Source organism: Schistocerca serialis, chromosome 2 (genome assembly GCF_023864345.2).
Source record: "Schistocerca serialis cubense isolate TAMUIC-IGC-003099 chromosome 2, iqSchSeri2.2, whole genome shotgun sequence".
Taxonomy (NCBI): domain Eukaryota; kingdom Metazoa; phylum Arthropoda; class Insecta; order Orthoptera; family Acrididae; genus Schistocerca; species Schistocerca serialis.
In genome coordinates, this window is record NC_064639.1 from 606,180,382 (window position 1) to 606,207,347 (window position 26,966).

Here is a 26,966-nt window from a genome sequence, read left to right on the forward strand (position 1 = left end):
GACATGACGGTGGGAGTTGTATGTTTACGCATCTTCTTACGAACGCAACGAATCTCTCCTAACTTTTGCCTCTCGACTTATTGTTTAACATCAATTATGTAAAATAAATAAATCAGTGACTAAATAATGTAGCACGGGAACGATAACATTCAAATGCTATTAGCGTATGTTTCATCAAATCGTAAAAATCAAATCATAAAATTAGAATCCATTAAAGCACTTAAAAGGTAGAAGTGCGAGAATACGGTTGTTATTGGAATTATGAGCTGGCTACAGAAATGAAACTCAGCAGAGTTACCTTATACACTGAAACAGTAAAATGAAGTACAAAGATATTACTAACAAGGAACTAGACAGATTGCGTTAATTCCTCAATGTGCTCACTTCCCCACTCTTCACTTTACCCCTTTCCCAAACGGCCTCCGTTTGTCCCTCAAGGTTGGTGATATTACAGATGAAAGACGATCACCAAACCAAACTAAACCGTTGACGTGTTTTCAAAAGTAGGACCAAGTGTTCTTTTAATGGTTTTTAGGTAATATATTGTTCCTCAGCTTAGTACCTGATGTGTACCTCTGCAGCTATATGTACATTTAGTATCTTTTGGAGTTTACTAATCACGCTTTCTTCTCCGTTATTGGATGTTTTATTCGACCTCATTGTGAATGTTACCCTATTACCTTCTTTAACACTATTATGACTCCTTAAGCTAGCAGTCTTAATTGACGTACTCTGTATATTGCCATTTCTTGCACTATTATGTATAATTTGGACCCTTTACTTCTGTACTGTAGTTTTATTAATTTTATATTTTGTAAAACAGTTTTAATAATTTTATTTCTTGACGATTTCTTTAACCCTTTTTATTATTTTTATTTCTTCACTTTTGCTTTATACATCGCATGTCTTGCTATTGTTGTTCGCGCTGCACTACGCCTATATTATCTGGATCCATGCACAAGTAATGTGGTTTTAGCGATATCAGCAGTGGCTGGCGTCTGGGAGTAAACGTCGGATTGCGGCTGTGTTGTTAGCTATGATTTCTTCGGCGGATCCTTCCACCCTCGGTATTAGTTCCAATGTCGCCCACTCTTCGACGTATGTGTGAACAAGGCGTCTCACTGCGCTTCCCTCGGCATTTTGTTGACTAGTCTTGCTGGACCTCCACGACATGCGGCACGGTGGGCACTTACAAGGGAAGCTGCACTGAAGAGCCAAAGAAAGTATTACAACTGTCTAATATCGTGTAGGAACCTGTAGGGCTGTCCATAAATCCGTAATAGTACGAAAGGTTTGAGATCTCTTCTGAACAGCATGTTGCAAGGCATCCCAGATGTGGTCAATAATATTCATTTCTGGGAGTTTGGTGGCCAGCAGTGTTACTGGAGCCACTCTGTTGCAATTCCGGACGTATTGGGTGTCACATTGTCCTGCTGGAATTGTCCAAGGTCGTCTGACTGCACAATGTACATGGACGGATGCTTGTGATCAGACAGGATGCTTACATATGTCTCACCTGTCAGAGTCGTATCTAGACGTATATCACTCCAGCTATACACATCCCACACTATTACAGAACCTCGGCACCAGCTTGAACAGTCCGCTGCTGACATGCAGGATCTATGGATCCATGAGGTTGTCTCCATACCCGTACACGTCCATCCGCTCGATACAATTTGAAACGAGGCTCGTCCGACCAGGCAAAATGTTTCCAGTCATCAACAGTCTCCGTGCGGTTCTGGAGCCGAGCGACCCCTACGGTCGCAGGTTCGAATCCTGCCTCGGGCATGGGTGTGTGTGATGTCCTTAGGTTAGTTTGGTTTAATTAGTTCTAAGTTCTAGGTGACTGATGACCTTAGAAGTTAAGTCGCATAGTGCTCAGAGCCATTTGAACCATCAACAGTCTGACGTCGGTTTTGACGGCCCCAGGCGACGCGTAGAGCAGTCATCAAAAGTACACGACTGGGCCTTCAGCTGCGAGAGCACATATCGATGACGTTTCGATGAATGATTCGCAAGCTGACACTTGCTGATGGTCTAGCACTGAAATGTGCAGCAATCTGCGGAGGGGTAGCCCTTCTGTCTCGCTGAACGATGCTCTTCGGTCGTCGTTGGCCCTGTTCTTGCAAGACCATTTTCCGGCCGCATCGATGTCAGATATTGATGTTTTACCGGATTTCTGATATTCACGATACACTCGTGATATGGTCGCACAGGAAAATCACCACTTGATCGCAACCTCTGAGATGCTGTGTCCCATCGCTCGTGCGCCGGCTATAACACCACGTTCAAACTCAGTTAACTGTTGATAATCCTCCACTGTAGCAGCAGTAACCGATCTAACAACTGCGCCAGACACTTTTTGTCTTATACAGGAATTACCGACCTCAACGCCGTATACTGCCTGTTTACATATCTCGGTATTTGAATACGCATGCCTGTAACGATTTCTTTGGCGCTTCAGTGTACTTTTGAGCTTGACAAATTAGCATTCAACGGCTTTTATGGATTAATTTTAAATTCTTAAGCCCATACGGCATGTCTAGTTGTTCACAGTTGGTTCGTATGTTACATTAGGTTGGTAAGAGTGCCTATTTGATGTTACATACATGGTTTTTTTTCAGCTAGGCTCCGTTCACCCGATAAGATACTTGTTGACTCAGAGAACTTCTTCATGCCTCACTCGCACGCGATCTCGCATGCTACTCTATAAATTTCCTGGATTTTTCACATCACTGGTACTACTTTCCCGTACGAAATCAGGATTTTACCCGATGTTCACATATGTATGGGTCCTTTTAATGGTTAACTGATTTTATGAAGGATCCCTCTTAGTTTTCCTTGTTTTTTGTACCGCCTGACGGCAGGATTTACATCCGGAAATCCAGTTCGTGTGTTCCATTTTATCTAAATAACAGATCTGTCAAGTACAATCGGATTAGATTTATTCGTCAAGAAAAAATTTAGAAACAGTTGTGGATGTCCCGCAAAGAATATATTACACAAAATAAGCTCTAGGGGTGAGGAGTGTGCACCAGGATGTTGAGGTTTTCCAATGCTGGATCGTGGTTGAGTGAGGTGTGTGGTGGGGGTGGCAGGTGTTCGCCTGGGTGGCGGTGTTCGTGCTGCCGCTGAACGCGGCGGTCAACCCGGTGCTGTACACCATCTCGACGGCGCCCTTCCTGACGCCGGCCCGGCGAGGCCTGCGAGCCTTCAAGCGCTCCTGGAAGCTGTCGCTCACCGCAGACCAGAGGAGGACCTTCTCTTCTTCACTGGGTGAGTCACCAAACTGTTGCTCACTGTCTTTTGACTAACAGACTGGAACTCCATGAAAAACGCAGCAAGTCAGTGACAAGCAACATTTCCAATAAAGAGAACTAAATCAAAAGGTAAATTATAAACTTACTGAGTAAAATACACAGCCTTCAAAAAAAAAGTGAAGCGCCTATGAGGGGAGGATGCAACGAAATGAAGCTTCATGGCTTGAGAGGCTGCGTGACTTTATTTCAGTGATCACAAACTTGACTCAGATTTACATTGAAAATTGCAGTACGAGCCCACTTATAAAGACGTTTCACCGCCCCTGGCGTGGATGCATGTAGTGATGCAGTTGAGAAGAGTGCCATAAAGTCCTTGTATCCCGTTCAGAGGCAAAATGGTCCACAACTCTTGTAAACTGTCCTTCACATTCCGCATACTGACACTGGAAAGGAGCTGACGTCATACCTGGTACCATACATGTTCTATAGGGGAGAGAGATCTGTGTTCCTGTTGGCCACGGGAGTATCTCAACATCACGCAGAAAGTTTACAGACACGCGAGCACCTGTTCAGAGCGCTGTAATGATAAAAAAGGCACTACGGCATTGTTGCATAGAAGGTAGAAAACTGACGAGCCTGCAGCATGCGTGAGGTCTATCGTTGTGCGACAGACTTCCCTAATCGCTACGAGTCGTGACCTGAAATTATACCCGATATTCCCCACACCATGATCCCGGGAGTGACACCTCTTTGCCTCTACGAAACATCGGAAAAGTGAGAACTCTCCCCAGGTCGCTGCCATACTCGACGATGATGGTCACTTGTGATAGTTCACGATTAGCGTTCATGGATGAAAACAGGTCGCCACCTACTAGTGGTAGGACGCTAATGCCCTAATCCTGCTGCTGCTAGTCTGCGACCAATGGTGCGGGGTAACACAGAATGTTTCATAGAATCCATTTCGTGTTCTCGGACGGCAGGTGCAGATCTGAATGAGTTAACATGTTCTGGGTGCACAATGTGGAGATCCTCCGCTGTGCTGCTCAGACATGGTCTACCGAGAGCTAGACGACCAATATGTCTGGCTTCAGGTTCCGTTGAGTCCGACATCGGGCCACTGTTGCGGTGGCATGCTCCACAAATCTGGTTATGCACAATTCCTTCAGCTGGACAAACCGGGACCCACAATGAGGCCTCTTTCAAACTCTATCAGGTGCTGATAACGCTGTCACATGTGAGTACGCTGCAACACAGTGATTACTCAAGATACGACACTGTTCACGCCTCCTTACCGAATTTACTTGACCGTAATGTTCCAACAAACGTAATGGGAACAGCAATTTTAAAAATGAAAACCATAAAAAAGATTGTGAGCGTACCACCGTAGTTTGATGATTTTGGTTTTTGGGGGGCACTCAGCGGTGTGTTTACTAGCGCCCGCAAAAATTCCCGCTCTCTATACTGCCCAGTCCTGCCATTTTACTGAATGATGACGAGATGAGGAGGACAACACAAACACCGAGTCCCCTGGCGGAGAAAATCCCCAACCCGGCCGGGAATAGTCATAGGTTAAATTTATGTTTTACACACCAATGAACGTATATATGAATGATTTTACAATAATTATTGTTTCGATGCTTTTGCAGACATCCTAAACGCAGTGTGCAATAATTTGTGATGCAGACGGTTAATTTTTCCTGTCGGAGTCAGTTCACAGTTTGTATAGCAAAATCATTTTTCCTACTGTTCCTGAACGCAACCTATGAAAGGTTTATTTATACTAACGACCAGAAGGTGTAAAACAGAAGTCATTCCTCCAGAAATAATAACAGGGTCACTGGCTAGGCTGCGTATCTTCTTCCGTCGTCGTCACAGAGATGATCATGATACACAGCTAGACAAAGCATTAATGGTAGTTTGGGAAGCCCATCAGGAAGGAATTCCTATTCGTGTCGGAGCCAGTCAAACCTTAAAGTTGGTCGCCCATGCCTTCTTCTGATTTCGGACGTGGCATCAGGGAATAATTGTTTTTTTTTCATTTTTAGGGGTTTTGTGGCTTGCTCTCCGCTTTATGATTAAGAAAGAGGGAAGTTAGCGCCCGTCTGCTGTGATTGCCAGTTACGCGCTGTCTTTTATACACTGGTGTTTTGATGGTAGCTTCCTTTTTTCACCTTCTCATTAGTCTTGCATTTACGTGATCAATAGAAATTGGCATCTCATCAGCGTTGCCTACTTGGCCCATCGAACAATTTCTGTATCCGAAGTGTGCTGATGCATCACTGATGCTCTTGAAGTTTTTTCTCAAAATCGTATGGAAGCTTTTGACATAGTTTTGTACGGCGACGTAGAGATAAGCCCGCCCGTTTCGTAAAGCGAATAACTCATCTACAGCTAGCCTTCAGCTCGTGTCTCGGTATACTAAGAACTGCAGCCACCTCTTTTATTTTGTTTCTTATGGTGTCAGTTGTCAGAGGTTGCTCATTCTTCCTCCTTTCACAGACGAAGCCCAAAATTTTTACTTCAACGTCAGGATTATTTTTTTTCTCTCTCTACTAGCGTTAGTTCGAAATAACACCAATTTCTGTTTGAACCGTAGGCGAACGTTAGTTTCAGCTACACTGATCACTCGCACCGCAGTCTTGTTACCGTATTTTTCAGCATAAAGAATTACTTTAGGCTTGAAAGTAGCATCATAGGATGATCTTCTCTACTTGCCTTTCATTTCTTCATTACCTAATTCAAACACACTACGCAGTAATAGGGCAACAACAATGTATCGACGTTGAGAATTACAGCAATGTGACGTACAGAACAATACCTACATTTAAGTAATGTTGCCGATTACAGACGGATTCAAGTTTGTACTAGAATATAATTCATCGCCGAATCTTATGCGCACCCCTATCTTGAATACTGAATATGATAAAAAAGTACGTATTAGAATCGGGTAAGTATGGTACATTGTGACCTGTTTCTGCATCAGCACAGGCTGTCCATCTTGCCTCGAAGGAATGGTGTACCACTCGTACACATGTAGGTAACGAGGCGTCAGAACGGAGGCTATAAAAAGATCTTAACCTACAGTGACCAGAGATGAGTGTCACGCCATGTTAATGACTATCGATTTCGCGCCAAACAGGAATTGTTGTTGCCAGGGGGTGAACGTTCACCTCACATTTCCGAACAAACATTACGAAGGAAGGTGCATGCAGTAGGACAGGATACCTCGCTTAGGGCATTACTAACAGAAGCACAAAGCGCTCTGCCTTAAATGGGCCAAATAAAGTAGGTAATAGTCAGTTGCTGACTCGAGGCGTGTAGCGTGGTCAGAGGAGTCGCAGTTTTGTCTCTTCTTGAACTGGCGATAGGCGTCGAGTGTTTGTCGGCCCAGTGCTGCATTTAAAAGTGCGTGTAAGGTGCAGTTGAGGCCGGGGATGATTCTGTGACGTTTTGGTAGTGTTTTTTGTGCCTCGACTCGAATCCACTCTTTCATATCAACAATCTCGGTTACCAAGAATTACCTTTCCTCTACTTCTTCAAGATGACTATGCTGTGGGCATATCTGTTTTCCAGCATGACTACAGCCGGATTCAGATGGCTGATCGCGAACGTTCCTATTTTGGCAAATACTCAGGCAACCTTTTGCACTTCGATTTGTCTTCTGAATCACCCGATCTTATTCCCAAAGTATAACTCTTGACTTACTTGACTTGATTTACGATCAGCGGGTGAAATGTAGCAACAGAAGTGAGCTCTGTTGGATGTAATCAGTAATGAATTCGTTCAGCGGGATATGGCATGTGTGAAGGAACTTTGGGACAGTTTACCTCGCCGAACTGAGCCCATTACTAAGCTTGATTCCATGTAATACGGTGTGTCTGGGGACAACTCATTTTTGATTAGTCTCCAAAAACAATTTCAGTTGAACGATGAAAGAAGCAATTACGAAAATGTTCAGGGAAATTCTGGAATACAGAAATACAAAAAAAAAGTTCAAATGTGTGTGAATTTCTAAGGGTACAAACTGCTGCGGTCATCGGTCCCTGGTCCTACATACTACTTAAACTAACGTAGGCTAAGAACAACACACACACCCATGCCCGAGGGAGGACTCGAACCTCCGGCGGGAGGAGAGAAATACAAGTCCCTTAGGAATGAAATATATCAGAAGCGCAGGGAAGCTAAGACGAAATGGCTGCATGAAAAACGTCAAAAGGAAAGGACAGGCTCAGCCTACAGAAAAGCCAAACAACCTTTGAAATTTGAAACAACGGTGGTAACATTAAGAGTGCAATAGCAATTTCGCTGTTAAACGCAGAGAAGACAGCGGATAGGTGGAAAGAGTACATTGAAGGCCTCTATGGGGGAGTAGACTTGTCTGTGATATGTTAGAAGAAGAGACAGGAATCGATATAGAGGAATAGCCTATCTAGCGTTGGAATCAGACTTTCAAAGAACTTTGGAAGATTTAAGATTAAATAAGGCAGAAGGGATGGATAACATTCCATCAGAATTTCTAAAATCGTGGGCGAAGGGGCAAAAAAAAAAAAAAAAAACCTATTCGCGTTGATGTGTAGAATGTTTGCGTCTGGCGACATACCATCTGACTTTGGGAAAGATGTCTCATTCATCCAAGATGTTGACAAGAATAATGTACAGAAGAACGGAAAATAAATTTGTGGATGCGTCAGACGACGATCAGCTTGGCTTTAGGAAAGATGGAGGCATCAGAACGGCAATTGTGGCGTTGCGATTGATAATGGAAGCAAGAGTAAGGAAAAATCAAGACACGTATTTAGGATCTGTCGACATGCAAAAAGTATTCGACTGTATCTAATGGTACGAAATGTCGAAAATCTGAGGGAAACAGCTAATATACAATATTCACAAGAGCCAAGAAGGAACAATAAGAGTGGAAGACCAGCAAGAAGTGCTAGGAATAAAAAAGGATATAAGGCAGGGATGCAGTCCTTATCGTTACTGTTCAGTCTCAATTTCGGTAAAACATGATGTAAACAATGGACAGGTTCAAGAGTGGAATTAAATTACAAGGCGGAAAGATATCAGTGATAAGATTGCCTGATGAAATTGCTGTTAACAGGAACTGCAGGATATGCTGAAAGGAATAAACGGTGTAATGAGTACAGAATATGACAGAGTAAATCAAAGACAGAAGAGAGTAGTGAGAAATAGCAGAATTGAGAAATTCAACATCAGGATTGGTGATCAAGAAGTAGATGAAGTTAAGAAAATGTGCGGGCTAAGCAGCAAAATAACTCACCATGGATAGAGTAAGGAGGACACATAAAGCTGTCTAATACTGGAAGGAAGTACAGTCCTGGCCTTGAGAAATCTACTACTATCAAAAATAGGTCTTAACTTGAAGAAGGAATTTTTGGAGCACAGCATTGTACAGTAGTGAAACATGGCCTGCGGGAGAACCGGAACAAAAGAGAATCGAATCATTTGAGATGTGGTGGTACAGAGGACTGTTGAAAATTTGGTGGATTGATAGGTACGCAAAGAGGAGATTCTCCACAGAATCGGCGAGGAAAGGAATGTTTGGGAAACAGTGACAAGAAGAAGGGACGGGATAGTAGGACACCTATCAAGACAAGGCGCTAGATGGAGCTGTATACGGCAAGATTTGTAGAGGAAGACAGAGATAGGAATACATTCAGCACATAACTGAGGTTGTAGGTTTCAAGTGCTACTCTAAAATGAAAATGTTGGCCACAATGGCAGGCTGCATCAAACAATTCAGAAAATTGATGACTCAAAAAGGAAATAATTAGAGTCTGGATAAAATTGCAATTGTCAATGCTTAATATGAGAGCTGTTTTCGATCTGTCAAATATTTGGCTTAGGCACTCTGCGTGTTCATCCAGATCTTTTGAAAAAATGATGTCATGCAAATAGACCATGTATTTTTTCGATTTTAACCCTCAAAGGACTCGATTTAACAAGTGTTGACATATTGCAGTCGCTTTTATTAACCCGAAAAGCATTCTACGATAGTGACAGTGACGGAATTATGTTGCCAAAGCTGTTTTCGGACTATCTTCCGCACACACTTCAATCTCGTGATTCCCGCTCTTTAAATCTATCGTAGAAAATAGTTTGTACTGTCCCAGGTTATCCAAACTTTCAGTTATATTTGGAATTGGACGTACGTTGGTTACTGCACATTTTAAAAGCCTATAATCACAAAAAATTTATATTTTATTGTTCTGTCAGGTTACATTTTTGGCACGATTGCTATACTTGCTTACGAAGGACTGTCTCTGAGTTCTGTTTTGCCTTCTTTAGGTTGTTGATCTAAGAACTGTTCCATTAATGGGTGGATATGCTTTTGTTGCATATAATTCTTGCAGTGCACTGGTGCATGACTACCCACAGGAATAGGATACTGTGTTATGGATGTAATTGACACTGTTATGTAACGCTTACGTGCTGACAGTTTTCTTGAAATATGTTCTACATCTATTTCACTGAGTACCTGTAGTGTAGCTTCTACCAACAAGTTCAGAGGACTTACTTCTTTCATTCCGAAATCATCCAGGATTACTGGCACCGTAAGCTGGCTGGTTATTGCCATAACATGCGCTGTACTTCTTCGTCAAAGCAACACTAATCAGCAAAATGTCACTACTCAAGAGAGGTTCTATTAAACATAAAGCTTGTTGTGAATCATCTACGCCTATCGTAACCCAAATTAACTTTCTGTAGCTGCTGGTACTCGGTCACACGAAACAACTTTTAATGTCACTGTACATAGTTTAGTTGATACTACTTAATCAATGGGCGCAATGTGTTATACAGAAAAATTTGTAACTGTTGCATCAATCGAAAACGAATCTTCATTGAGTTCAACTGTTGCCGAAGGTCGATATTAGCTTTATGACCAACCAGAAAGTCATATCTGAGCATTACAGAGAATCCTTGCCCCAGAGATGGCAACATTTTCGTTTGCTCCGGAAGAAATGTAATTTGAACGACATTGCAGTGCCTGTTTTTTTTTCCAGAAGTACGACACAATGTTCATTCGAACATGCATGCAGGTCTAAGCGAACTCTGCATCGCTCTTCTGAAAAACGCAGGCGCTCCAGTGTAGTATTTATATGCCGTCACCGTGCAAGCGACTTCCAGTTCAAATGTATCCCTTGTACGGGAATACACGTAATGAATGTAGGAGTTCAAGTTTTAGGCAAACTGTTGACAATACATGGAATTCTGTGTTTGACTGTGAGTCGTTCTCTGATAGCCTAGTGGTAAGGCGACCGGTCGCGATAAGCTGGAAGTCCGGGTTCGATTCCTGGTCCGGCTCATATTTTCAGTGTCATCATTCCACTGTACATCGGATGGTTGTCTGTATTCACAACTGGGAACGCATTTAATGGATTTCTATACGGAACTTGGGCTGTGTTGTCCTCACTGAATCTGTTTTGTTATTTCCTATTGTGGGCAATCTGTATCTGGGCGTTTTCAGTCTCCTCTTGTCCGCGATGTTCAGAGTCACAACCAGTACGTGTGCTCCAGTATCGACTAAAAACTTATACTTCTTCTTATATATCGAGGCTATAAAGCAACTATCCAGCTTTGCGTAGGTTTTTACCGTTCTGCCAAAGACTGGGAGCACTTCCCGAAGGGAGTAACATCACTGTCGACGTTTAACTACTTTTTTCGCATTGTACTTGTCCTACTTGCTAGATTCACAAACCCGGAGCCCTATGTCCGAACTCCTGGCAGTTACAGCGCTTTTAACTGCCCCTCCTGACCTCAACGGCACGGTTCTTTACCAGAGCTGAATATCATCCATTTACTACGCATTCCAGTTGCAGTAACAACTGCTTGTAAATCCGTAGCGACACAAAGTTCTGCAGCTAAATACTCAGGGACTTCCATTCATCCGTCATGAAAAATGTGGGAGGTTCGCTCTGAAAAACACGTCCAGCTCTTTATTTTCCAATTCATTGAGCAAGACTCTATCCGCATCTGGCTTGTACGTCATCTCATCGAGTCTGTACATTAATATTGTGTATTCTATAAGAAAATAGCTCCATTATTTCATTCGTCTTCTGTGTTAAATTACTGAGTTTTTTCCTAAGTAACTGTGCACTGTTCTGTTTTCTACGACGCAAACACTCTGCTGACTCACTGACTGTGGGTACTTTATTAAAAACGTCATGTTACTTGATAAAGGTTTTCGCCTCGGATGTTATACTTAACTTGGCCATCCGCAAGCTTGTTTCATCCGACCTATTACTTAACGCGGCCGTGGGAAATACATTATCTATAAATACAGTAATACCCCTGTTGCTTTCCTGGAAAAGGGAGTTACGAGGTTCGCGGTTGAAGGACTTTTAACTTCATTAAAACCTGGTTTTCACTCCTGTTCAGCCAACAAAACTTGAAACTGATGTCTTAGCTGTTGTTCATTATTGTTTAGGTATTTGGAAACTTACTCTGTAAGAGTGCCTATCGCCTCGTTAGAACGGCTGACTCTGCCATTTTCGTACAATTTACCTAATTCTCTTAAACACGAATCAGACTATTACTACAACCGACTATAAGTTAAAAGCCACAGTTGCAGAAATAGAACAACTATATCTAATTCCTATGCCTAATCGGTTATCAACAACATTCCGCGCAATCATCTGCCTTGTGATCATACTCTGAAGCGCCAAAAGAAACTGGTGTAGGTATGCGTATTCACATACAGACATATCTAAACAGGCAGAATGCGGCGCAGCGGTCGGCAACGCCTATATAAGACAAAAAGTGTGTGGCGCAGTTGTTAGATCGGTTACTGCTGTTACAAAGGCAGGTTATCCAGATTTACGTGAGTTTGAACGTCGTATCATAGTCGGTGCACGAGCGATGCGACACAGCATCTCCGAGGTAGCGATGAAGTGAGGATTTTCCCGTACGAGGTTGCGCAGTGGCTAACACACCGGACTCGCCTTCGGGAGGACGACGGTTCAATTCCGCATCCGGCCATCCTGATTTAGGTTCTCCGTGATTTCCCATAGTCGCTCCAGGCCTTTGAAAGGGCACGGCCGACTTCCTTCCCCGTTCTTCCCTAATCCGATGAGACCGATGACCTCACTGTCTGGTCTCCTCCTCCAAACTACCAACTCATGAGTGTACCGTGAATATCAGGAATCCGGTAAAGCATAAATCTCCGACATCGCAGCGGCCGAAAAAAAATCCTGCAAGAACAGTGCCAACGACGACTGAAGAGAATCGTTTAGCGTGACAGAAGTGCAGATTTCAATGCTGGACCATCAACAAGTGTTAGCATGCGAACCATTCAACGAAACATCATCGATATGAGCTCTTGGAGCCGAGGGCTCACTCGTGTACTCTTGATGACTGCACGACACAAAGCTTTACGCCTCGCCTGGGCCCTTCAGCACCGACATTGGACTGTTGATAACTGGAAACATGTTGCCTGGTCGGTCGAGTTTAGTTTCTAATTGTATAGAGCGGATGGACGTGTACGGGTATGGAGACAGTCTTGTGAATCCATGGACGCGCATGTCAGCTGGGGATTGTTCAAGCTGGTGGAGGCTCTGGAATGGTGTGAGGCGTGTGCAGTTACAGTCTTGTTGGCCCCCTGGAACATCAATATACGACTCCGATACGTGACACGTATGTAAGCGTCCCGTCTGATCATTCGCATCCATTCACGTCCATTGTGCATTCAACGGACTTGGACAGTTCCAGCAGGACAATGCGACACCCCACACGTCCATAATTCCTGCAAAGTGGCTCCACGACCGCTCTTCTGACTTTAAACACTACCGCTGGCCACCGAACTCCCCAGACATGAACATTACTGAGCATATCTGGGATGGCTTTTAACGTATTGTTCAGAAGAGATCTCCACCCTCTCGTACTCTTACGGTTTTATGGACAGCCCTGCTAGATTCAAGGTGTCAATTCCCTCCAGCATTACTTCAGATATTAGTCGAGTCCATGCCATTTCATGTTGCGGCACTTCTGTGTGTTCGCGGGGGTCCTACACGATATTAGGCGGTTGTACCAGTTTCTTTGGCTTTTCAGTGTATTTTTACATGAAGTACATGCTCATAAAAGTCACGTGATACACTATGTCCCGTTAAATTACAAAGTGTCTGAACAAGATACTCTTGCTGACGGTTAACCCTGAACAGCGAAAAACCTGTTGGGTTTCTGGGTGGTAACAAGATAACATCAAAGTCTTTCAGTCCTAAACTGAACATAGCAAAGAATACAACTTTTTTCTGAAAACAAATTATAATATTTCTTCTTTCACTCACTCTCTGTTACTGCTGCCGTATCGTTTCCCCCAACTATTTCTGGTGCTGAGATGGAGCATTTCTGAACAAACATTTGTAGGACTTGCCCACTGCCTGGATGGAAACCCCTATTGTTTTGTCTGGGTGCAGAACGAGGACCTGGGTGATATCGTTAGACGCCACAAAACAGTATTCGCCATTATTCCATTTATTTCTGCAAATGTATGTCGTTGTTGTGTCTTCTGCGATGGCTGGTGACTAAATAATCCGTAGAGGAATCCGCTGAACCAAACAGTGGACTTACAGCTGACGAGGACGTTGAATGATTTCGGAGCGGAAGTCGATGATGACACCCTGTTGCTGCGGTTTGCTCCCCGCTGGCGATGTAGGCACTCTCCGCCGGTAGCCCAGCTAGGAGATGGTGGTGACCATGTCGTATTCTTTTATTCAAACGTCGTTTCGGGGAGTACCCAGTTCCTCTCATATCACAGTCCGTGTTGCCCAACAAGTGGACTGCGATGTCTGGTGCCGCGATGTCACACTAAACGCTGAACATGGCCATCCGGTATGAGAGGCAAGCACACCTGTGTGTCGCTGGAGTTTTAGGGCAGCTTCTGCCCTGGATCGGAGCTATGATGGTAGGGCCTTAGGACTACCCATCAGTGATGGTTGGTAGGCTGACTTCAGTATAGGACTGTCGATATTTTTAAAAACATCGAGCGTCGGATATATCGATAAAGTGTATCGATATATCGACGGAAATATTATCGACGTACTGGCCTATAAAATTATCGGCGGCACATGAAAAATATACTACCGGTATTAGAGGTGTATATTTAAGTACTGATTTGTTGTTAGCCATTCTGTACATCAAAAAGCTAGCAGGCTGCCTATCCCCCTTAGAGCAAGAACTGAAAGGAAAACGATGAACATTCACGTTTGCGACAACTTGTTGTTTCATTCATACTGCCAGCCCCCAGGGATGACAGCTCAAACAGTAGTAAGACTCCTTCACACAGTGAAAGTAACATTATTTTCTACTACAATTTCAAAAGAACAACTTCGAATATTTACCGCTGATTGCGAAAAAAAAAAAAGCAAAATAAAAATTTCAGCACTCGATATTGCTATTTAAGTATCGATATACCGAGCAATAGCATCGCCAGTATATATCGATATCTTTTGGAAATGTTTCGATTTATCAACAGTACAACTTCATTGCTGGTTGCTGGAAATCATTATCAAGGCTACGGATCCCTGACCTTCCTATGAGGCTGCAAGTGTGAGGCCAACGCTAGAACAATCTAATACAAGGATAAGCGAGTGGGTCACACCATAACCAGGGAACGAGTGCAAACGCCGTGAACACCATCAGTTTTACTGATCGAGCGCTCTAAGCTAGCAGGAGTGGAGCGTTTATGTCGTCGAGGAGAAGCTTCGCTCTACGGCGTCATTCTTAACGACCTATTAGTTATGCTCTTCTCTAGTTGCCAACGGTTTTCAGTTACACTACATTTGCTTGAAGGATTTACTACTGTGTCTTTACTGCTTATTCAAACCTCCTGCTAGGCGATGTTGCGTGCTACCTAGTGCCTCTTACCCAAACTGAACAGTCAAACAAACTGGTACAGGTGCCTAATATCGTGTAGGGCCCTCGCGAGCATGTAGAAATACCACAACACGACGTGGCAGGGACTCGACTAATGTATGAAGTAGTGCTTTAGGGAACTGATACCGTGAATCCCGCAGGCCTGTCCATCAATCCGTAAGAGTACGAGGGGTGGAGATCTCTTCTGAAAAGCACGTTGCAGACCATCCCAGATATCCACAATATCGGAAGTGTTTAAATTGAGAACAGTGTTTCTCGAGCCACTCTGTAGCAATTATAGACGTGTGGCGTGTCGCATTATACTGCTGGAATTGCCCAAATCGGTCGGAATGCGCAGTGGACATAAATGGATGTAGGTGATCAGACGGGATGTTTACGTACGTGTCGTATCTAGACATATCAGGGGTCCCATATCACTCCCACTGCACACGCCCCACACCGTTCCAGAGCCCCAACCAGCTTGAACAGTCCCCTGCTGACATGTAGGGCCAATGGATTCATGAGATTGTCTCCCTACCCGTACACGTCCATCCGCTCGATACGATTTGAAAAGACATGCGTCCGACCAGGTCACATGTTTCTAGTCATTAGACGTCCAATGTTGGTGTTGAAGGGCCCGCGCGTGGAGTAAAGCTTTGTGTCGTGCAGTCATCCAAGGGTATGCGAGTGGTCCTTCGGCTCCGAAAGCCCATATCGATGATTTTCGTGGACTGGCTCGCATGCTGACACTTATTGATGGCGCAGCATTGAAATCTGCAGCAATTTGCGGAAGGGTTTGACTTCTGTCACGCTGAACGATTCTCTTCAGTCGTCGTTGGTCCCGTTCTTGCAGGATCTTTTCCCGGCCATAGCGATGCCGGAGATTGGATGTTTTAACCGATTCCTGATATTCACGGGACACTTGTGAAATGGTTGTACGGGAAAATCTCCACTTTATCGTTACCTCGGAGATGCTGCGTCCCATCGCTCGTGCGCCGACTGTAACATACGTTCAAACTTACTTAAATCTTCATAACTTGCCGTTGTTACAGCAGTAAACGATATAACAAATGCACCGGGATTTTTTTGTGTTATACAGGCTTTGCCGACCGCAGCTCCGTATTCTGCCTGTTTACATGTCTCCGTATTTGAATTTACACGCCTGTACCAGTTTCTTTGGCGCATCAGTGTAATATTATGAGAGCAATGAAGGCAGTTTAATCTGTGCTCGTCTAACGTCTGAGCTCACTTGCGGTTGCACCCAAGAGTGCCGAGTTTGCTGTCTTCCTGACCGGATATCGATGTCCAAATATTTACGCTTTCCGGCTGGCAGCTGCTCGTACTTCGACGTGATTGAGTAATGTCGGATTTTAGAAATCCTTATTCTCCCATTTCCTTCACAATTTCTCGCTCAACAGAATGCTTTGCAGGAACTCGGATGGAACGAATGCCCAGGTAATGATAAAATACCAGCGAACATTTTCGCGGTGCATGCATCAGAGCGATGGGGGGAGCAAGAACTATGCAAGTTTATGATTGAAATTTACGTAGCTAGTTGTTACTTTTCTGGAAAAGAAACAGTGGATAGATGTGAAAATTACCGCTCAGTGTCTGCCATCTCATACATAAAAATACTCAAAAGTGTTCTTTATCGAAGGAGCAGGGGCACTGGAGAATAAATTATAACACAGCAGTAAATAATAGAGGGTAGCTTTGGGTAAATAAAGGAACCTTAAATTGCATTCACAGATGTGAATAAGGAGTTTAACAACGTTGGTTGGTAAAAAATGAGTTCCATTATTTGCTAGTATTGTTTAGAGTTCAGGGATAAAAGAATAATCTGTCCTCATAATTCGAAGCAAGCAGAACAGAGTAAACAATATACGCAGATTGATACATTATTGAAGCTATAAGGCATGCTTTCTGAATGTAAAATCTGATATTCTGATAAACAGGTTGCACTGAAGGTGGACATATGAGAAGGCTCAATTTTAACTCTTCCAGAGGTGATGAATCTTGCTATGTTGGAAGCAGGATATATGAAGGAAAAGACAAGAAAGGCATAGTAGCGTTAGAAGATTCTATAAAACGGAACAGCCACTAACATCCAAATGTATAAACCTCCATGCTAGAGAAACACTGAAGAAACCTTGTGGTAGGAGGAAATGTTTTTGTGGGTGGGAAACAGGAATAATGGTTAAGACAGCAGTGGAATGACGATGATCCTTTGGAACTTGGTGTTACTTGGAACTCTTAAAGAACCGATGTACTGATAGAATTAGGGATGAAAAATTCTCATAATTAGTTAAAGGGAAGAAATTTCGTCTAAGGAACGTAATGAATCGAAGTTATTGAACCGTTGGGCACATATTAAGGAATAATTTATTAGTGGTTTCTTCATGTTTGGATGATGCTTTTTTCGCAACTGTTATTCAGTTAATAAAAAGCCGCTCCAGCTGCTTAAATGGAACTATGTTAAATGCACACACGGCCGGTTTCTGTTTCAACTGTATATTAGACCATTATCAAATATATTTGACACTGCCAAATATAACATGATGGCATTCTTTTTGATAATAGGAGATGAGAGAAAATGCTTATATATGCACAGTACAAGCGCAGAATGAATGTACAACTCACATTATGCTGTATGGAAGCGACTTAAAACGATAAAAAAAGTAGAACTCAAGTGGATTTAAAAGAACTTGCGCCCAATGACATCATTAAAAATATTTGCGTATCGTAATTATAAAATTTGCTCAATATATCTTAAAACTTCTTCAGCAAAAAATTATTTACCTTGCATATTTTTCAGGTAAACTGTTAATAGTAAACGATAAAAAATAGCCAAAGTTAGGTAGATTTAAGAAGTTTTGTTTCCAGTGACGTCACGAGAAAAATGGGCGTGTTCTAATTATAAAAATTGCACAGAGACATTAAAATTTCGAAGAGGCTTTAGTTTAAAAGGGTTATATTCTGCCGTGTTTCAGAGTTACAACTGCATGTTTTTCAAATAAAATGATGAAAGTAATTATGTGGAATTCATAAAAGTGTAAAATAGTTGCTATGAACAAGATGTCCAGGCTTAGCGTAAAGTTACAACGTCTAACGAGTAAAATTTGAACCACCAATACCTGCCGTAGGCTCTAGGATAGCTTTGGATCATCGTCGATTGTTTAAGAAAGTTTGTTTACGAACAACTAGTTACAGCTGCGACAAAGCGGGATATCTTCAGGGGAAGTTGTCAATAGCTGGGCGGCAGATATCCAAGAACGCGATGCTCCTTAATATGCACTGCTCGTTAAGCTTAGTTTCCTTGGCTTCTTCAGGTGAGTGTATATTAGTATCTTTTCATCAATGTCCATAAAGTAGCCCTTCTTCGTTGTATGTAGCATTACAAGATTGTTTTCGCTACTGTATACCTAGTGATAGTAGCAAAAAACTGTAGTGGAAGGGACGGTGCAAGGAAATTATTACTGGAAGAAGCCTCGATACGGATATTTAAGACAGACGGTCTGTGGTATGCAATGCTCCTATTATTCTGAAATGAATAGTATGGCCACTACGTGAGAAAAGGATACAATCGTCAGAACACCATTACGATTAATGCGCGAAACAACAAATTCTGCATAATCTTGATGAGAAGTCAAAGCTAGATGGCACAACACAATCCGGCACATAAAATATATGTGCTATTGATTAAGTAGTGGTAAACGTGAACTTCCGGCTGTCTCGATAACACACGTAGATGTTTTAGTTAAGGTTCACACTCAGAATGTGGCAGCCTAGATCTCAATAAATTTGATCGTCATCTTACTGAAACGACTCTTACACGTTCGAGACTAATGGGAAGGACAATTTCGTGTTGTGCCCAGGTAGTCCGCACTTGGCACAAAAGAACGCTGACAAGTATTGAATCTTCAGGTTGGTTTCCCTTTGTATGGGTCGTAATATGGTAGATAATACAGTGATGTAACAGGATGCAAAACCATGAAGTAAAGGGAACCGACAATTACCAGAAAAAGTATTTTTTTCATATTTTCATGGACCAAACACGAGATTCCCGTGGGAAATAGTACAGTTACTTCGTTGTGCCAATAACTAGCTACAAGGAATAAGGATTAGGGTATAACGACCCGTCCACAAAGCGGTATTTATAGTTGGGAGACAAGGTTGGATTTGGGGAGGTGTGTTGAACGAAATTGACTGTCCACTTCTCAAAGGAATCATTTCAGTAGCTGCCTTTAGCGATTTAGGAAAACTACGGGAAACCTAAACCTGCATAACTGAAAGGGGATATGTAAAGCTACTCTCACGAATGTGAGTCCATTCTCTTACCATTTAATCTCCATTCATCCTCTACAGATCAATAAAAATGACGCCGTTTTTGAATGCCAGAGCATTACATCATTGCCTGTTTGTCTGAAAACCACGTTCTGGCATTTGTGCTTCTTTCTTCCACTAGGCACTCAATCGACCTAATGACCTTTGCGCGTCGTTGTCACCTACAGTATTCGTGAGTTAGCAAACTTCTACCTTCTGTGGAGTGTGCGCTGTGCTGGGCGAATGTGAGAAACTATAACTGCCCCGGTAAGTGCATTCTTTTCTTCCATGAGTAGAGCGCTACCGTTTAATCATTGAGCACTCATAAGACACCGACTCGAAACTTCATCTTGCCACCGGCAGGGACCACAGATAACCATTGTTCCATCATAGTAGTTGTTATTCCTGGAGGAGATATTTTGGCTAACAATTGTGTGAACGTGTTAGGCGATAAGCATCTAACTAACATTCTGTACCATAAACCTCGTCTTCCAAGAAGGTGATAGAATAAATCTCAAAAACTGCCGACCAGTTTCATTGTTGAAATTGTTTTCCAAAATTTTTGAGAAGGTGATGTACTCTAAAACAGTATCTCACCTGGGCAACAGTAATATCCTCAGCAAATCACAGTTTGCATTTTAGAAGAGTTGCTTTACAGATAATGCCCTTTACATGTTCATCCCCCAAATTTTACAAGCATTAAATAATAGCGCCGGTTGGCATTTTCTGCGACCTGTCTAAGACATTTTACAATGTAAATCACTGTATTATCCTTGAGAAATTGAGGTTTTACAAAAAAATGCTTATGAGATTGATGGTACAGACAAACAATGAATAATGTCATATCTGATCAAAAGAGTGCAGAAAGTTGTACCTAGTAATTTAACCAATGTAGTACGGGGACATTATTCTTCCTGGAGAGAAATGTAATAGAAGGTTCCCCAAGACTCGGTCCTAGGTCCACTAATGTTCATCATATGCGTTTACGTTCTTCTGTCTGATGTACAACAAGCAGAATTAGTTCTTTTGGCAGGTGACACTAGCATTGTAATTAATCCAAGCATACATACAGGAACAGAACAAATAGTAAACAATGTTCATTGAATGGTTTTCTGCTAATGGTCTCATACTCAATTTTGAAAGGAGACAGAATTTTTCAGTTATGCATATCTAGGGGTACTACACCAATGATAAGTGGAATACATTTTAGGTGTCCATACTGACGAGAATTTAAATTGGAAAAATCAAATTTTGGATCTCCTAAAATAGCTTAGTTCAGCCACATTTGTACTTAGAATCACAGAAAATCTTGGCGAGAGACCAATTAGGAAGATGACATGTTCTGCGTATTTTCATGAAATAATGTCATGTGAAATAATGTGCAGGGATAAATCATCTTTAAGAAAGAAAGTCTTCAATGAGGCAAAACGTGGTGTAAGAATAATATTTGGTGCTTGCTCCTGATTTCGTGCAGATTATCCATATAACACGAAACTAACTAACTAAAAGACAGCAATTGAAGCTCATGCCTCAGTCAGCCCACTTGCATAGTTTTGAAGCTCAGCGGTGAGTGTTAGTAACTTGGGTAGAATTCCTTCGCTGATATCGATAGCTGAAATATGTGTGGTATTTTACGGAGAGTAGAATAAAATATCTCCGAAAACCATTTATAAGTTCCGCACCCGTTCCGCAACGAGCCTCAGATGTGTTACAAGGTAATCAGCAAAGCGCTTTCGTGACTCTCTGCCCTTTTGGCAATTTAATGCGGGTACACTATCTCTTAATGACATTTGTACAATTGATAGAGATCGTAGTTAAGTATAAATTTTCTTTGTCATAAAATATCCTAACACCACTTGTTATTCTTTCCACAAAAGCCATGTAATAATGTGTATTCATTGCTATTGTCCGTGATGATCCGAGAGAACGAAGGAAAAACAGCGCTATGCCTTGATACAAAATGAACTAATCTTTAAATTTATTGTTTCCCTAACGTTTCCATCTCAGAATAATATCAATATCGGTGGACAGGGCATATGTTATACATATGAAATCTCTATGAAAGAATCACTAAACTTGTGATCTTCCAATAATGCAAAAGTGGCGACACATGGTGGCTTCTGTTTTTTAGTTCTAATGTGTTGCCTGTCTTCACAGGAAATCATTAATGACTGTTCTTTCGGACATACACATATAATAGTAATATCTACGCTCTGACGACATTTCATGATATATTCGGTGTGGATGTACCCTAGGTCCGACCTTTTGTGGAAATCATGCGAGATGCTACGACTGATGGTGAAAATGGTCAGGGGGCGCTACACAAGTAATGTATGACACGTTAGGAATTTGAGTTTGGCGGGAAGCGTGCTCAGAACACCGAAGCTGTAAGGTATGAAGTGGGAAATACGATTCGAGACTCTGTCGGGCACAAATCTTCACTTGTCGCCATTGAACTGTTTCAATGTCCTCTTGGGGCTGACGTCAGTACTTCTATTTCATCATATTGTAGAAAGGGCTTTCAGTGCTGTGTACGTAGTCTTTTAGTCACATACCATATGTCTTGCGCAGAGAACTGTGTGTATATTCCTGCTATTCGCGACCACCTGACTGACAATAATGCTGGGCAGTAATATTGCATAGTTATTAACGTTTGGATCCAAACAGTGAAATGATGTTGCGTAAAGTTCATGTCAAATCTTGGAGGTGTAACCATGGTGGATACTGTCGCCAGCAGTTATTTGGCTCTTGAGCTCACTTTACGCTCGCGGAAAGAAAAGATCGGCCCGCCGGGGTGGACGAGCGGTTCTAGGCACTACAGTCTGGAACCATGCGATCGCCACGGTCGTAGGTTCGAATCCTGCCTCGGGCATGGATGTGTGTTATGTCCTTTGGTTAATTAGGTTTAAATAGTTCTAAATTCTAGAGGACTGATGACCTCAGAAGTTAAGTCCCATAGTGCTCAGAGCTACCTGAACCAAAGAAAAGAGGATCCTTAGCAGGCCTTCTCTCTCGGCTGGTTACGTCGTAACTACCATGATTGTTGCGGACGCTGGCCTAAATATCCGCACGGCGGAAATATAATTATTTCTGATTGTCTGCCCGCGACAATGGCGGCTGCAGCAGAAGGTTCGTTAAATGAGCGATCTCTCCTGCTGATTTACATGCCCTCTGTACTGTCGTCCAGTGTACGTGAAGGCCCTCTGCAGGTCGCGGTGCAAATGACGGAGTCGAAACTTCGTGTACTCGCAGGGGCTGAGCTGGCAACCAACCCGACTGTGGTGCGTTGCCGTGTGGCATTGGCGCTTGACGGCCTTAGCGACGCGCCAGTGATCACAAAGCAGACGAATTTAAGGAATTCTGCTACCTAGGCAGCAAAATAACCAATGACGGACAGAGGAAGAAGGAAATCAAAAGCAGGCTAGCACTGGCAGAAAGGGTATTCCTGACTAGGAGAAGTCTCCTAGTGTCAAAATAGGCCTTACTTTGAGGAAGAAATTCCTGAGAATGTGTGTTTGGTGCACAGCGTTAGTGGTAGTCAAACGAAGCATCTGAGATGTGGTGTTACAAAAGAATGTTGCAATTAGATGGACTGATAAGCTTAGGACTGAGGAGATTCTCCACCGAATCGGCGAGGATAGGTATGTACGGAAAATTCTGACAAGAAGAAAGGACATAGATAAAATAAAATGGAAATGTCGTGTGGCTAGGGCCTCCCGTCGGGTAGACCGTTCGCCTGGTGCAGGTCTTTCGATTTGACGCCACTTCGGCGACCTGCGCGTCGATGGGGATGAAATGATGATTAGGACAACACAACACCCAGCCCCAGAGCGGAGAAAATCTCCGACCCAGCCGTGAATCGAACCCGGGCCCTTAGGATGGACAGTCTGTCACGCTGACCACTCAGCTACCGGGGCGGACAGGACATAGATTGAAATACGTACCGTAAGTAATTTAACACGTAGGTTGCAAGTGCTTCTTTGAGAAGAGGAGTTTGGAACAGGAGAAGAGTACCTGACAGGTTGCATCAACCAAGCCAGAACATTGAAATCTGAAAATAATAATAATAATAAATAAAAAAATAGAAAATAAAAAAATAAAAATGAAAAATGCTATTCTATAGAGGGCCGGAAACGTGGCCTCTACGGTTGTCAGGATAGCGTGATGGTGATGTGTCGAGGATTTGTCGGATGCCCGAAGGCACCTTTAAAACTCCTTACTAACGGAATATACATTTACTGCACATGGACACGGGGGTTACTGACAGTCAGGCAAGCAAGTGAAGCTCACACAAGGCCGGTATGCACTGACGCATGAGAGCCTCGCAGTGTCGGCTGTTGCGACGACTGTACTATGCGCAGCTACTCACAGGAATTTGCTGACGGAACGCGCTTTGAACGGGGCCTTCATGGTTCCGGTGACCAGGTTGTTAGAGCGCTCTCGCTGATGTCGTAGACGACTCCTTGGGACAGGCACCCAACAGCTGTGCACAATGTGGCTGTAGTCGTGGAGAGCTACGTCATATCTCTCAGCGAGAGAACGGCCAGCGACACTGGTGTTCCTTGTAGATGTAGGTCGAGAGGCGGCAACTGTTGCACTACCCAGGTATTATTGTAGTTTGGCATTTCATCAGATATATTCGGTTAGGTCTCCAGGGACCTGATCGTAGGACGCACTAAAGTAACCAAACTCTAAGACGAAGCGGCAGCATCCCATGGCAGCCAAATCCTTCAGCCCAGTCTGGTTGTTACATCGAACTCATCTAGACGGACTGTCGATGGATCGTCACAGACGCTACCTCGGGACTGGCCAGCCGCAAGCTGAGAGCTGGGCCTTAGAAGTCAGAGTATTTCTTCCATTCGATGTATCCCAATGACGTTATCATGTGGGAAATATTGCCGAGTGTGTCCTAGATTTCTGAGCCTGTCAGCTCTCTGCACCACGGTGGAGTGTCACAACTCTTCTCTTCAGGATTTCAGTTTTGTTATTTCTTCAGTGTCTGTCCGCTCTAAGGTCAGTTATGCTTACTACTTACGCCTTGTCACATCACTGTGATTAGTCGACAGAATGTCGTAATGCTCGTTCTCCGATACATCACTCTGCTGCATCGGCACCTTTGTCCTCCAGCTCGGGCAGTGTGTGGAAGTTAATTGGCGTTGTGGCCATGCTGAATACAATAAGGGAAGTTCTTTCTAGCTGACATTCCAATCAAGACGTTGAGTACGAGCCTGCCTTGGCTTCAGCTCAGACGCTGTGAAGGCCAGGAAAATTTTTTGTTAAAAAAATTCACATCCGGCCCAATTATCATTCCGGGGAGCAAAACCTCCCTCTGCACTACATTTCACCTTTTTTCATTGTGAAAATAGTTAAAGCCACTCTAATCAGCATGAAGGCTACACATCACAGTACCATATGTATGATGCCACGGTAGAATACCTCAAAACGTTAGAGAGGTGGCGTTGAAATTAATTACATTGTTTGACGATCGTACGTGTTGTACTAACATAGAATAGTTTTATTTGTATCCATCTCCCCTACCCCCACCGTAAGTAATTGGTTTCTTGTGTATTTCATTTCGGCGGAGAAGTATGGGTAAACTGAATTACTGTGCACTCACAAAATTTGTATCTAATGCTTTATTACCAAAGGAAATAAGTGCAAAGTTGCTAAGGATTTGTTAAAAACATCTATCCCTTTATTTGTATCAATTTTGAAATTAGAGGCTAAAATCGGAGAAGAGTGGGAAATATAGTACTGGAGAGTTAAAGACAGCAATTAATGGTATGGGCATACGAGAAGAATGAATTGTACTGGCGAGTTGCCATAAAAATGCAATTTATTGAGTAGTTGCATCCGTCAAATAATCTACACATGTTGCTAGTTCATTTCAGTACGAGTATAAAACTGAGAAATAACTGAGTATCTGTTAACTGCTAAGGCACAGTTTCATATCTTTCATAGGCAGTTGCTGACTACCGTCTTAGAAAATCGAGGAATGCGTGCTCAGTTTGAAGCAAAACAGGCACTTGAAGAACTAAAATCTATCCACATTATTTATTAATGCAGCAGGTGTCAAGGAGATAAGGTAATGTACAACACAGCAAAATTTAGTAACACTACCAGAAAATAACAGTTCGAAGGCTTCTTCACCATCTTCAATAATATCATAGCAATAAATTATAATGTCAAACAAACTGACCTCAAAATCTTCAGGTTTTGAGACATCAGTATTCGTATGAGACAGGATAATGTCGTAGCTTACCTGTGGTTCCCTGTATACATTATGAGAATCGTGGTCTCGTATTCCAAAAAAAATCTAAACTTCTCTGCCTTTTGTTCATATGTAACAATCGGTGCTGCATAAAAAAGATGATCTATCTTGCTATTTGATATTCTTTTGTGCAGACCACTTAGCTTACGACATGAAGGTAACGTCATCAGCTTTTTCCGCCTTACACAGTTTCACTGCAAGCATACCGTCGATAAGATTTACTACCGGTTGTAGTTACTTCTCCGGCACAAAATTAACATATCTTGTGTGTCTTAGATCAGCTTTAGTCAAGCGATTCCTTCTTGCCTATTTTATGGTACATTTACTTCTAATTTTGTGTAGTATTTTTCTGCAAATGAAAATAAGTCAGGACTCAAGATGAAAACCAGATCTTATTTTCATTCTCGTGAATAATACCTCACCCACACAATAGAAATGATTACCAATAATGAACAAGCACTTGTTTGAACTACCTTGCTTTACCAGAAGGGATTTCATTCTTTCTTCTGTTATCTTTTATTGTGTTGAGTTAGTTGAATCACATACTGAAAAATCTTGAGAGAATCGAGGAAAATTCTTGCATTTACTAACTTTTAAAACAATTATGGAGTTACTCGTGCAGCTTCCTGAATCTTAGAATGTTTACAGCTATCCCTAGGCGAGGCTACTTCTATCAGGGATCAGCTGATATTTGGCGACGTTCCTCATTCCCAGGTTCGACCCACGTCCACAACTGCAACCTGTGCGACGTAAACTGCCCGCTTGACGTCAACATCTTCATGGAGAACGGCGGGGGCGTTGCAACCGCTCCGGAGCATAGTGATCTCGCTGGCGGGGACGACAATAACGACTCGCAGCACTTCGCCCTCTTCTCGCTCACCAGACGGTAACTTCCCAATGCATTTTCTACATCTGCCGATAGTTGTCGTATGCAGTTAAACTGGCAGCCACCGGGTACTGCTTGCTAAGGATGGAGTAGTAGCTAATGTACCCACAGCTACTTATGGAACCAGAAGACACTGCATATTAGCGCGAAAAGAATGACCCAAAATTTGAGGGACATTCACTTACTGTGTGATAAAAATCGTTAGCATCAGTATAGTTGCTGGGATCTTTAGTCCGGTGAAAAGTGTGAAGTGGGTCTCCATGCAAAACAATCCAGTGCAAGCCTCTATATCACTGTTAAGTTAATGCAGCCTAAATCTGTTTGAAACATACCTCCTTGATCTTCACTACAATTT

The 26,966-nt window shown here is 42.8% G+C and overlaps 1 protein-coding gene across 1 annotated transcript in view; it reads left to right on the plus strand.

Moving 5' to 3' along the window:
• The window catches only part of LOC126456273 (G-protein coupled receptor GRL101-like), a 568,827-nt gene extending 542,212 nt beyond the window's left edge, over positions 1 to 26,615 (plus strand). Inside the window, exons 27-28 of the mRNA XM_050092025.1 lie at positions 3,099 to 3,276; positions 26,440 to 26,615. Coding sequence (XP_049947982.1) covers positions 3,099 to 3,276; positions 26,440 to 26,615 — 354 coding nt within the window. The remainder of the gene's footprint in view (positions 1 to 3,098; positions 3,277 to 26,439) is intronic.
• Positions 26,616 to 26,966: the final 351 nt, after the last annotated feature.